We start from the raw sequence: 14,534 nt of genomic DNA, 5'->3' as shown, positions 1-14,534 counted from the left end.
ATATGTATATACGTATGTATGTATATGTATATATATGTATATACTTGTGTATGTACGGATATATTTACATATACATACGTATACACGTATATAAATACCTACATACACGCACATATTTCATTGTATAATGTATATATATATATATATATATGTATGTATGAATGTATGGGTGTATATATATATATATACGCACACACACACATACATATATATATATATGTATATAAGTATATGCATACAGATATGCAAACATACCAGCATGCATGAGTATACACTCAGAGACTCCAATGTAAGCACTCTCACTCACATAAATGCATACAAGCGCGTGCACAATGACAAGAGTTGACCCTACTTCTTAGCTCGGCAGAAGATGTAGTGTTGCAAAAGTGTAACGCAGGTGGTCAGAAGTGGATGTATGCAGCGCAGATCACCTGGTTTGGATATTCAGCATAATGAGTTGATGTACCAGGTTTATGTGAATATGCTCCCGCTTTGTTCGCCGACCTCATGGCAGACATCTACTACACTGGCAGCATAACAGAAGAATTTTCCAGTTCATTGAACGTGGGCGAGATATCAAACAGAGATTCTTTTCTACTCTAGGTACAAGGCCCGAAATCTTTGGGGAGGGGACCAGTCGATTAGATCAACCCCAGTACGCAATTGGTACTTAATTTATCGACCCCGAAAGGATGAAAGGCAAAGTCGACCTCGGCGGAATTTTAAATTCAGAACGTAAAGACAGACGAAATACCGCTAAGCATTTCGCCCGTTGCGCTAACGTTTCTTATTTCTTATTTCTTTATTGCCCACAAGGGGCTAAACATAGAGGGGACAAACAAGGAAAGACAAAGGGATTAACACGATTACATCGACCCCAGTGCGTAAAGGTACGTAATTTATCGACTCCGAAAGGATGAAAGACAAAGTAGACCTCGGCGGAATTTGAACTCAGAACGTAACGGCAGACGAAATACCGCTAAGCATTTCGCCCGGTGTGCTAATGTTTCTGCCAGTTCGCCTCCTTATCAAACTGAGAAATTGTGTGAAAAATAAGGTTGTAAATGATTATATTTGGCTCATAACTGTTAAACACAGTGTTTAAGATTTTGACCAGCGTTAGCGGAAAATTTAACATCTGTCGTGAGTCAAGTTAGGAATCGAAGACGTGTGCAATCTTGACCATGAATACTCACAACTTTCGTCTCGTTCGATACAACACAACGGTAAAGGTTGAGTGGTAAACTGTGCTTTCGTGATTACCTGATCAAGTTGGATCAAACTCAAGCATCCAGGATCGTAACTTTGACGCTTTATTCAACGCAAACGGTTTCGGTCTTGTTTTCCATGGGCTGGGTTGCTGGAATTTTAATAAGGATTTACAAAGGCAACGACCAATCTTAAAATCAATTGGATCTTGCTCACAAGGTATTGGAATCTTATATGTATACCATTCTGCCTAAACATTGGATTTACAAATACAATATCTCTACATTCACTCTCTATTTCCTATCTTAACTAAACTAACTATTGCTTAATCATCCTCTCACACCGTCTCCGATGAAGGGATATAATAAATATCCTGGAAACAGCTGTCAGACATTCTATATTATACATAGCCTTTGTCTTTATCTCATTACGAAAAGTAAATCCTTATATTCACACGCTGATATATGACCTACGTTGGACCCCTTATTTCCATAACCACCGAACCTGGAGCTTAACTGTGGTCTATCCATAGCATTTACTCAGCATTACCTGAAACCTCTGGGTCTAATTGACACCACAATCGCTCATAACCTATAAATATATATATATATATATATATATATATATACACACACATGTCGAACGATAAAATGAATGCTCAAGACCGCATTGGTGGCTATATAATTTCTTTATTTGTAAATTAAGGCTGCCATTGGTTTCATGTTAATTGTTTTCCAAAATGGAGGCGAGCACCTTTCTCCATGTGATCGGCTTGAAACATTGTTAAGACACTAGGATATTTTCCTACTTTTCTTAACATGAAACCAATGGTAGACTTAAGTCACAAATATGTGTGTGTCTGTGTGTGTTTGTGTGTGTGTGTTTGTATCATGTATAAATGTTGACATGTACACATACACACATATATATGTATGCATGTATATATGGAGAGAGAGAGAGAGAGAGAGAGAGAGAGAGAGAGAGAGAGAGAGAGAGAGAGAGAGAGAGAGAGAGAGAGTTATATGATATTATAACACAGAAAGCGGCATACCGTATGTGACTTCAGTTAAGATATGCAATGACAAATAACAATCGCTGCCCTTATATAGTAACAACTAGTGGTAATGGTGTTGGAGGAGGTGATAGTTGCGGTGGTAGTTGTATTAGTACTAGTGGTAGTATTATTAGTAGTATTAGCAGCAGCAGCAGCAGCAGCAGCTGTAACAGAGGTGTAGTAGTAACAGAGGTGGTCGAGACGGTGGTTGTGGCGGCAGTAGTGGTGGTGGTAGTAGTAGTAGTAGTAGTAGTAGTAGTAGTAGTAGTAGTAGTAGTAGTAGTAGTAGTAGTGGTAGTAGTAGTAGTAGTAGTAGTAGTAGTAGTAGTAGTAGTAGTAGTAGCGGTTGTGGTGGTGGTAGCTTAACAATATGCAGCCGTGCCTTCGTTTGAGGGAGGAGAAAGAAGTAGAGGTGGTAGTGTTGGCGTTCATTGGTGAGATGATTGCTGTAGTAGTAGTGGTGGTGGTGATGGCGGCGGTGGTGGTTTTGGTGGCTGAATACTAGTGATGGTGATGGTGATGGTGGTTTCTGATCCTGAATACAGGATACTTTTTTTACAGCCCTGTATTCGGAGTAGAGTACAGTGGGCGTTGAAGCAAATTAATAGAAGCTTCTAATTATTTAATTAAAAGAAAAGCAGCAAGACGTTACGTTTTATGATATAATTATATATGTGTGTGTGTGTGTGTGTGTGTGTGTGTGTGTGTGTGTGTGTGTGTGTGTGTGTGTGTGTGTGTGTGTGTGTGTGTGTGTGTATGTGTGTGCTTGTATGCATGTGGGCGAGCGTATATCCATCTTACAGTAATAATATTTTAGCTGTAATATATTCTGATGTTAAAATAATTTTATTAACATATTGTGATCCTGACAGGTGTGTTGTAGGCAGGGTTAAATAAAACAATTATATAAATAAGCGTCCTGTTTGATGGACACCAAAGCTGGTTCTATTCTCATTTATTTGTATAATAACATATTTTCTGTGGCACCTTTTTCTGCGTACGTGTGCATGCGTGCATGTATTTGAGCATGTATATAAATGGGGTGAGATGTATTACGAGCAACATTGTTGACCACGCATTTCCAGTTGTTCAATTGTCTGAACAACCGGAGGCAAAAAAAAAAACAAAAAAAACTGAGTATTCCACTGTTATATCTAACCTTAAAGTAAATCTCTTGTGGAACCAGCTTGATCCAGTCTGTGACAAGGATGGACATTTCTTCTCCCAGACAATCAATCCGAAGGTGTTCAATCCATGAACACCTTGGACGATTGTCTTTATTTCTACTCTCACCCGGGTGTAGAGATTAAGACATTTGACCGACAGACCACACTATGCGAAGAAACCCTATACCTTGTAATTTAGAAGCAAACTTCTAAATTACTCAGTCATACAGTCTTTACAAGCGTCCACCACCATAATTACATTTATATATGTCGGTGCATGTGAGTTTGTATTCACAAATATCATATAGACATTGTGTCTACAAAATGTATATACACTCTAAGAGCTGGTAATCCATTTAATTTTCGTTTCTCTTTAGACTTAACCCATTAAAATATTCTTTTCTACTCTAGGCACAAGGCCCGAAATTTTGAGGTAGAGGGCCAGTCGATTAGATTGATCCCCAGGATGCAACTGGTACTTAATTTATCGACCCCGAAAGGATGAAAGGTAAAGTCGACCTCGGCTGAATTCGAACTCAGAACGTAAAGACAGACGAAATACAGCTAAGCATTTCGCCCGGAGTGCTAATGTTTCTGCCAGTTTGCCGCCTTGCGGAGCCTTTTTTTCCAGCAAGATAAGGCGCTTCAAGCGCAATCGGGGTAATTGTCTATTTTGACGAAGTTTTGCCAAACAGGGAACTGGACAAAGAAAGAAAACACTTGTATTTACCAAACCAAACGCCACAAGACGATTTTCTGTGGGGATACGACTTAAAGTTTACAGCACACGGCTGTCTACGAATTGACGGCAGTCTTTCAACAAGAAGCGCGCAAATACCAAACGAGTTCTTTTTTATAAAAATAAAAAACAAAACATACCATGCAGTACTGTTTCTACTTTACGGATATTCACCTATCGCGGGTGGTTTTGGAACGTAACACCCGCGATAATCAAGTGATTGTTGTATTGTCAAGAAAAATAATTGGACAATTTGGCTATAAAAGTTTTTTAAAAATTTTTTAATCAGAAGAAAAATAAACACAACCAATCAGAAAAGTAAAATAAAAGACAAACAAACAAATATCACAATAATGATGAAATAAACGAATTTATAACTCAGAGAAAATATCGCAATGTCTTTCAGAATATTCAACGAAGAAACAATGAAGTGTTCAGATTGCAGGTTTTTTGCGTTTCGCTTCATTTTGGTTATAGTTTGACTTTATTTCTATATCTGAAATATTCTCTTAAGTATATATATATATATATATATATATATATATATATATATATATATATATATATATATATATATATGTGTGTGTGTGTGTGTGTGTGTGTGTGTGTATGTGTATGTGTGTGTGTGTGTGTGTGTGTGTGTGTGTGTGTGTGTGTGTGTTGAAATTTGTGATTTCTTTGGTCTGTTTGTTCCCAAACAACACAACGCTTATTTTAGTGGTGTTGACACCACCGGATTGAATGGTACTGCCCAGGTGTCGAAACCATAATGACACCCCTGGGGCAGCTGATGATGGAAGTATGTTGGATTGTTGGTATGGCTATGGAATAGCCATCCTTTTGATATATATAAATATATATATATATATATACAAATTCCGTGATTATAATTATTATTACTATACATATATGTATGTATGCATATATTCAAATATATATATATATGTTTATATGCATATATATGTATATATATATATATATATATATATATATATATATATATATATATATATATATATATATATATATATATATATGTGTGTGTGTGTGTGTATATATATAAACGTACTTACGCACACACATACACACAATGTGAATGACAATATGGAAGATTAATGAACTTGGAGAATATAAACTAGCGAAAGGCTATGAAATAAAAACACGTCTCTCTTAGATATTTTTGTCTCATATCAAAATATATAATTTGTTTTCTTATTCTTTCTTTTTCAATTCGAAAATTCATTTCATGTATTTTACAAATAAATTACTATTCTCCGCTTTGTTTATGTCTTTGTTTTTCATTTCTTTTGTTATTTCTTTGGTTTCCATAAATTACTTCCCCTTCGTTCTCTGCAGTTTCTTCCCCTTTATCTGTGATTACTGCTGTAATCGCTACCGGTATTGTTGTCACTGTTGTTGCTAGTGTGGATGTTGATGACGTGGTTGTTGTTGTTGTTCGTGTGATTGTTGTGTTCTATCCTCGGTCTGTAAGTTAATTAGAATAAATTCTGATTGATAGATTGATAGATAAACATTGATAGTTCTCTAAAATGAGTAACAAACGATGTAGGTTCGATTTTTCCCTGGATTTTCTTCCGAGAAAGTACACTTTAAATGAAATGAATTCAGATCTTAGGTGTTTCTCTTCGATAGACATTGTCTCTTGCTTTCTTCCTGCTTTGTGTGTATGTGTGCATCTGCTGTGTGTGCATATGTGATGTTGCATTCTTCTTCATAGATCTACGAAGTAAATTGAATAAGAGAAAAATTAATTCGTTTAACGGATGTCATACGCATTTATCAACAATAATAAGAACCCTATACGTTTGCTTGGTGAGTGTGTGTGTGTGTGGGTGTGTGTTTGTGTGTGTGTGCGTGCGTGCGTGTCTGTGCTTGTGCGTGTGTGAGTGTGTTTGCTGGTGCCTGTGTGATTGCATAAGTGTAAATATGTATGTTTATATATAATCATATATAATCATATATATATATATATATATATATATATATATATATATATATATATATATATATATATATATATATATATATTTATATGAAATGATAGAAAGTAGATAATCTGGATAATCTGTATATCTATATCTATATACATCCACGCACATACGTACGCACGCATATATATAGAGATAGATAGATAGATAGATGAATTTCACCTGAGGTTAAAATCACCATTGAACGGCCTGGTAAATAATATTGCTTTCAATCTAGAGATGAGATTCCAATAAAAAAAATTGAAGTTGACTGCTGATTAATTTTATTGTTTTCAACTATAATTAATATTCATGTACATTTATTCATTTTATAATTTTTGTTTTTGTTTTAAATACGTTTTTATCAAGATCCATTCGTTACTAAACACAAGGGTTTTTAAATGTAGTATAAACTAAATCTGTTGTGGAATACGATATTGATTCACAGTATAACCACAAACTGTGATCATTTAGCTGGCGGTGGGTGTGGTTGTTAAGAAATATCTAATACTTCATTGAAACATATTTTACCAAACGCATAATAGTAAAAGGCAATACCGACAGCGATGGTGTTTGAACTTAGAATGTAAGATTTGTTTCCTATATACATTTCCATTCTATAAACCGTTTCTTCGCTTCTCTCCAGCGTCTGTTAAGATATCACGTTTAAGGCTATTGTTGATTTTTGAGTGACAAAATTAAATTATAATATTGAAATGGAAGTATAATTAATCAAAATAGTTAGCTCTGTCGTAAAGGAATTATTATTGGTGTTGCTGGATGTGTCGGCTGTTTGTTATTTCTGGGAAGTATTTTAGAAGCGATTTTTTTTTGTGTTGATGTTGATAATGTTATTTTGCAGCTGATGGTATCACCGTATCAATTTTCCTTTTTAACATAAATATAGAGGATTTTATTAAATGAAATATCAACAGACTAATAACAGAAGCATATAAACTTGCCTGTATTGAAGCGACCAGAGCTAATTGTTATGAAATTCGTTGAAATGAGATAATTCAGCCCTATATTTCGGGGGCATCGAAAATACTTGAGACTTTGTAGGCCTCTGGAGGAGAATAGAGAGCATTCCGTCTTCTTTTATATAATTCCTTTGAAAGTTGCAAAGGAATTTGAGAATCTTGAGTATTAGACATTTCTTCGTCGAGGGACAGCGGTGCTTCCTCAACAGAACGTTTCGATATTTGATGTCCCTTGCCAGCGAAGCCATTATCACGAGCAAGAGAATTCATAAGACCTCTGCCTTGTTTCTTCTTTTTTTCTGCAATCATTTTAATGCGCGCTTTTTCTATTATATTATAAATTTCATAAATGCTGTATCTAGAGTTTTCGCGTTTAACTCTCTTGATAGCTGGAATATCGATAGCTGCATTCCCCATCGCTCTTTTCTCTGCATTTGAACCAGCCTTATTGCCGTCTAGAAATAGAAAGAAATACAGAAAAATCAACAGATAGAAGTCACTTTCTACTTTAAATGAAAAACAAAATAACAGCAAAAATTTATGAAGTACACATACTTTTACGATTCTCCGAATTCCATTCCTTATTTTTTTCTCTTTGCCAGTCATTGTGCATATATGTGAGTGTGTCTGTGTGTCTGTGTGTATGAATGCATGTCTATCTATCTATCTATCTATCTATCTATCTATCTATCTATCTATCTATCTATCTATCTATCTATCTATCTTATCTGTCTATCTATCTATCTTATCTGTCTTATCTATCTATCTAGCTAGTTAGCTAGCTAGCTTATTAGCTATATATCTACCTGTCTGTCTGTCAGTCTGTTAGTCTGTCACTTTGTCTGCCTGTCTATGTAAAAGCGGGTTTCCTGGTTTCTGTGACACATATATTACATTCCCACTGGACAGGACGCCAGTCCATCGCGGCGTTATTTATTTTTGCCAGCTGAGTGGACTGAAGCAACGTGAAATGAAGTGTTTTACTCAAGAACACAACGCGTCGCCCGGTTCAAGAACTGAAACGACACGTCTGTGTGTGTGTGTGTGTGTGTGTGTGTGTGTGTGTGTGTGTGTGTGTGTGTGTGTGTGCTTGCGTGTGCACGTGTAGTTGTATGAATGATAGACATAGACTCTAATACGTAAATACCGAACCCGGAAGAACGAGTGTTCAATATGAGATATGTAGATAAATTTTTGTAAAAGAATTTACATGACATTCCGAGAAAGCACGCTTCCATGCTGACAAAAATCTACAACTTACAAGAAATGTAATCTCAAACGATGACTGAGTAGTTGATACGAGTGAGCTGCCCAGAATTTGATGTTTTCAGCAATGTAGTAGTAGTGGTAGTAGTAGTAGTAGTAGTAGTAGTAGTAGTAGTAGTAGTAGTAGTAGTAGTAGTAGTAGTAGTATCAGCAGCAGCAGCAGAACCCTATTTCCCTTTCTATCTCGTCATCGTAACAGCTAACTGTTATATATGAATGCGTTTGTGAGGAGTAAACCTATCACTGAAGAAGGTTACTAAAAGTTAGAAGGAGTAAAATTAGACAAAACAACTTACCATTAAGTTCTTCAATTTTGACCTTTCCCCAAACTAAGACAGCTAGGATTACGAAAAGGTACAGCGTCGAACCTATCTTCATTTCTAATATATTTTGCGGCTTTAAGCTATAGAATACGAAAAAATAGAAGAAATACGACAAAAACTAAATAACATGTGTACGTGTATGCATGTATATATATATATATATATATATATATATATATATATATATATATGGGAGAATTTACGAAAAAATAACAGACGAAGACAGGTGGTGTAAACAACAAATGGATGTATTAGTTTAACGCTCGCTCGGGGATAGAGAATGTCTTTGACGTTTCGAGCTACTCTCTTCAACCAAAAGGAACACAGAATGAAATAAGGAGACCTTTTTATTGACACTATCTTATTCAATTTTATTTTCACACACGGCGAGTGCCAGAATCTAGACTTGGAGGTATATCGTATTTCTACTGGCTATTCGCTAATTCTAAGAGTGAACGAGCTCTATACTGTAGTTTGCTATGTTTCTAACGGAATAAACTTTAAATTATATAAATTTATAAATATATATTATTTATTATATTTTAAAATTTTCTGCATACTGTTGTCTTATGAAGTTTTCCTATCTTGTCATTAAAAGCACGAAATAGGGAGTAGTAAAACATTCGACAACTGATGAGGAGTTCCCTCCTCCGGTATTTTGTCCAGTACTTATCTTTCGTATTTTTCACTCGTTGGTGATGTCCTGTACTTAATGAATATTTTTAAGTGGCCATAATTGACCAAAAGTATTTTTTTATTCTCTCTCTGTTTATTTCCTTGTGTTCATTTCTGTTGGAGAGCGTAGGCTCGAAACGTAAAAGACTTTATCACCTTCTCGAGCGTCAAACTAATATACCTGCTTGTTGTTTATACACCTGTCTTCGTCTTTTCTTTTTCTATAAATTTCAACTATATATGTATGTATGTGTATATATGTATATATATATATATATGTATGTATATATATGTGTGTATGTGTGTGTGTGTGTGTGTGTATGTGTGTGTTATCTTTGTGCTTCTGTTTGTCTTTGTCTCCACCTCGATCGCTTGACGACCGATGTTGGAGTGTTTATGTCACCGTAACATGGCGGTTCGGCAAAGAGACCGATAGAATAAGTACCAGACTTAGAAAGAATAATCCAGTGATCAATTTTTTCGACGAAAAGGCGGTTCTCCAGTATGGCCCCAGTCAGAGGACTGAAACAAGTAAAAGATTAAATGAATAAATATATGTGCGTATGTGTGTGTGTATCAGAGAGAGAGAGAGAGAGAGAGAGAGAGAGAGAGAGAGAGAGAGAGAGAGAGAGAGAGAGAGAGTAAGATATAGAAAGTCTTTGGTATTGTATTATATATTTGAGGAGATGAATAGATGTAACTTTTCTGATTATTTTACCAATTCAATAATTAAATGTTTATAAATTATCAAATGTTTACAAATTATAAATAATAAATATAACAATAACAAAATACTATAATAATAATAAAATAATAAATGCATACACACACACACATATATATATATGTGTGTGTGTGTGTTTAATGTTATATAATGATTGACATACCGTGTTTGAATTTCTTGACAAGCGCGTTATCTAATGAGAATTAAAGATCACTGCCCTTATATAGTAACAGCTAATAGTAGTAGTATTAGTAGTAGTAGTAGTAGTAGTAGTAGTAGTAGTAGTAGTAGTAGTAGTAGTTATGGTCTAAGGATATGCAACTCAGCCTTCGTTTTGAAGTGGAGGAGAATAGTGTCGGTGTAGAGGGGATAGTGTTGGTTATGGTGGTTGCGGTGGTGGTGGCTAAAATACTGGTGATGTTGGTGACAGTGGTAGTGGTAGTTAGTAGTGGTGGTGGTGGTATTGAGGATATATATAACTTTTACATGTACAAATACTACAAAAGGAATAAAGGCGTTGAAATACTTGCGAAAAACAAGCCTCCTAAATGTTAGGCCGTGTGTCAACACAAGCCACAGAAATTATATTTGAAAGATCTGAAAAGTGTGGACAAATGGTTATTTGTCTGGTTGGCATTGATTAAGTTAAATTTAATAGAATACGACGAATAGACAGTGTTTGAACCTAAATACGAGATTCTGTTTTTTGAAGTCCTATATTCGATGTAGAGCACAGTTAGCAATGTAGTAAATTAATTCAGAAGAAAGCTTAATTGTGTAATTAAACTAAGAACAGCAGGACGTTACATTTTATGATATAATCATGAATTGTGTGTGTGTGTGTGTGTGTGTGTGTGTGTGTGTGTGTGTGTGTGTGTGTGTGTGTGTGTGTGTGTGTGTGTTTTGAAGTCAGAGCCATAATGTTTTAGCCCTGATATATTCTGCTGTTAAAACAATTTTATTACCACATTGTTATCCTGGGAGCTGTATTGTAACAAGTATTCCAGAAATAAATAAACAAATACACAAATAAATAAATACACGTCTAGTGTGGTGGCCACCAAAGCAGGTTCTATTCTCGGCCTTGGAAGTACTTCATTTTCTTGTAGAATTTTATATTCTTCTGTGGCTTACAGTGCAGTATACCTAGTGGAATGAGGGACCTCTTGTCTTTCTCAAGGCATCCCTCAAGATTGATTGGGATTCTTCAGATTTTTATGATATTTCGGGAAGAATCTATGTATGTATGTATGTATGTATGCATGTATACATGTACGTATGTATGTATGCATGTATGTATGTATGTATGTATGTATGTATGTATGTATGTATGTATGTCAAGTGCATGAGAAAGATGGATCTCGTGCGACATTCCCAATCACGTGTTGCCAGTTCAATCGTCTGAACAACCAAATTGAGTAAATATATAAGAGTCTGCGTATTCCGCTGTTATGTCTGACCTTAAAGTAAATCTCTTGTGGAACCAGCTTGATCCAGTCTGTGACAAGGATGGACATTTCTTCTCACAGACAATCAATCCGAAGGGTTTACACAAAGTTACCTACAATTCATTTTCATGAACACCTTGGACAATTGTCTTTATTTCTACCCAGACCCGGGTATAGAGATTAAGACATTTGAAACCCTATACCTTGTAATTTAGAAGCAAACTTCTTAATTACTGGGCAACACAGTCTTTACAAGCGTCCACCACCATAATTACATTTATGTATGTCGGTGTATGTGAGTTTGTATTCACAAATATCATACAGACATTGTGCCTAGAAAATGTATATACACTCTAAGTGCTGGTAATTCATTTAATATTCGTTTCTTTTTAGACTCAACCCATTAGAAATATTGAAGGGAGACAAACCCAGATTTGAACAAAGGGAATATGTCCTAAATATTTATTGGAAGATTAGACACGGAATCGAAGTACAAAAAGGCTTTAAGAAGAAATTGCAAACCCATCCACCTACGTAACTTACCATTACTGAAATTAGAGATAAATTTGTAGCAGAGAGAACTGTTCAAAATGTCTACAGTAAATGATCTGGAAGACCGCGGTCATCGTCTGCATTGAGGGGAATCTGCGAGCGAAAAATTTCCCAAGCGAAATGCGGTAAGCTATTGCTGGCATGTCCGGATACTTAAAGTTTCATTTTCATGGACAGAATGAATATTTCTTTCCGCTTCGATTGCTTAAGAGACCCTGTCGAATTCATATAGTACGCATTATCTGATATGGGTCTAATCTAAACTAATTTTAAAAGCGAGAAATCAATACGAGTTTGACCTCTATGGCATAAAATAATCTGCAAAGAAGAAACAAATCATCAGAATATAAAAAATGATGCTTATTTGGCCCTGAGTATTAAAAAGTTCCCTCAAAGTTATCGTGTCAAATTTGCAGCAGGACTTACTCTCAGACCGAATATATCGATAATTTGTTATGGTTCATTAAATCATTGATGAATATTTTTACTAATTCGAAATAAATGGTGTAATTTACTTAAAACAAATATTATTGTATATGGTAAAAATTAAGACGTGTCGTATTAATATCGCTGACTAACAATCATTAAGTGAAATGATTAAGTGGAATGCTATTGATATTAACTACGGTGTATATTTTAAAAGTTTTTACGTTTCAATAAGACACAGTTGGAAGCACAACAAAATATGGATGAAAAATGTGTTAATTATGCAATTTAATTTAAGAGCTGTAGAAGGTTAACTTGATTTACAGCGTATGTAAATGCATACACTCACATACATAAATACATACATACACACACATATATACATGGATACATAAATACATACATACATACATATATACATACATATATACATACATATATGTATATATATATATATATATATATATGTATATATATATATATATATATGTGTGTGTGTGTGTGTGTGTGTGTGTGTGTGTGAATGTATGTATATGTATCTATCTACATAGATAGATAGATAAATAGATAGATAGATAGATAGATAGATAGATAGATAGATAGATAACTCGAGCTGATTGTAATTTATATTTGAAATTGTCTGTACCATGAAACGTTGGGACATGTCAGCAGATGGTTTTTAAAACATTGCGGCAGGACTTTTTCGATACATGGCATTGGAAAGTCACAACAGTAACGAAACATCGATGTCTGTCGCCCGGAAAGGGACACCATGTGAGTTGTCTTGCTTGACTAGGACTTACTTTCACACTTCTTTTATCGCCAGGCGCATCGAGAATGTATTCTCTTATGCCTAATACGTAGCCGACCCACGAACTAACAGCAAACACATCTTGTGTATGCGTGTTCGATTTTGCATATATATATATATATATATATATATATATATATATATTACATTCAAAAATAAGAGGAATGACCAGCAAAAGTGGACTCCTATATGCTAGAAATAGATGCCGAATCATCTAACCACGAAAAATATATTCTCAGTAAAAATTTAGCGACACAACAGACTGTAAAACGGCAAAACAAATGAAAAAATACTAAATAAAAAAAACGATTAACCTACGTACCATGGTTTCACCTGTTTAAATTTACATAAGTAAATATCTGCAGGCTCATCAGCGTAGTCTGTCGATTTATTGGAAATTATATTTTATAAATCGACAGACTACGCTGATGACCCTGCAGATATTTGCTTATGTAAATTTTAACAGGTGAAACCATGGTATGTAGGTTAATCGTTTTTTTTTTATTTAGTATTTTTTCATTTGTTTTGCCCTTTTACAGTTTGTTGTGTCGCTAAATTTTTACTGAGAACATATTTTTCGTGGTTAGATGATTCGGCATCTATTTCTAGCATATAGGAGTCCACTTTTCCTCTTATTCTTCTTTGTAATATAATTTTAATCTTCGGATTTTTTTTAATATGCTAGACCACTGGTTTTAATTGATTAATATCAAATTCTACCCTCATTAATAAATTATATATATATATATATATATATATATATATATATATATATATATATATATATATATATAGATATATGTATGAATGAGTACATATGGATGTATCTCACAATATGTGTGTATATATACATGTGTGTGTGTGTGTGTGTGTGTGTGTGTATGTATGTATGTATGCATGCATGAATGTATGTATTAGGTTAAGTTTGAAATAGTTAGAATGAGCACAAATCTGTAATTTGATTACATTTTTGGAGCAAAAGACAAAAAGATAAAAAGAAATCCCTTTTAAGTTCTGAGTTCAAATCTCGCCAGTGTTACAGCTATCTTTCAGGATGTTGGGTGTCTACAAAATGTATTGAAGTCCTGGAGTACTTAAATTCAATATGTGAATATATGAATGGAAATAGTGAAAACATGGGAAATAACTCGAGTTTTCAGGGGAAAGAACTCT

General features: G+C 34.6%; 1 protein-coding gene across 2 annotated transcripts; it reads right to left on the bottom strand.

Annotated features, from left to right (window-relative positions):
* Window positions 1-7,119: 7,119 nt before the first annotated feature.
* Window positions 7,120-10,362, bottom strand: LOC128249547 (uncharacterized). 2 transcript variants are annotated; one of them, XM_089363978.1, is made up of 3 exons: window positions 10,288-10,362; window positions 8,699-8,805; window positions 7,120-7,591 (listed from the first exon to the last, which is right to left on the bottom strand). In XM_089363978.1, exons 2-3 carry the CDS (start codon window positions 8,778-8,780, stop codon window positions 7,179-7,181), a joined length of 495 nt encoding a protein of 164 aa, XP_089220104.1. In that variant the 5' UTR covers window positions 8,781-8,805; window positions 10,288-10,362; the 3' UTR covers window positions 7,120-7,178. The 2 variants fall into 2 exon arrangements, with proteins under 2 accessions (XP_089220104.1, XP_089220106.1); XM_089363980.1 differs by lacking the exon at window positions 10,288-10,362 and adding an exon at window positions 9,846-9,923.
* Window positions 10,363-14,534: the final 4,172 nt, after the last annotated feature.

Source organism: Octopus bimaculoides, chromosome 15 (genome assembly GCF_046866305.1).
Source record: "Octopus bimaculoides isolate indiv1 chromosome 15, ASM4686630v1, whole genome shotgun sequence".
Taxonomy (NCBI): Eukaryota; Metazoa; Mollusca; class Cephalopoda; order Octopoda; family Octopodidae; genus Octopus; species Octopus bimaculoides.
The sequence above is the reverse complement of the archived record's forward strand: the minus strand, read 5'-3'. Positions and strand labels throughout refer to the sequence as shown.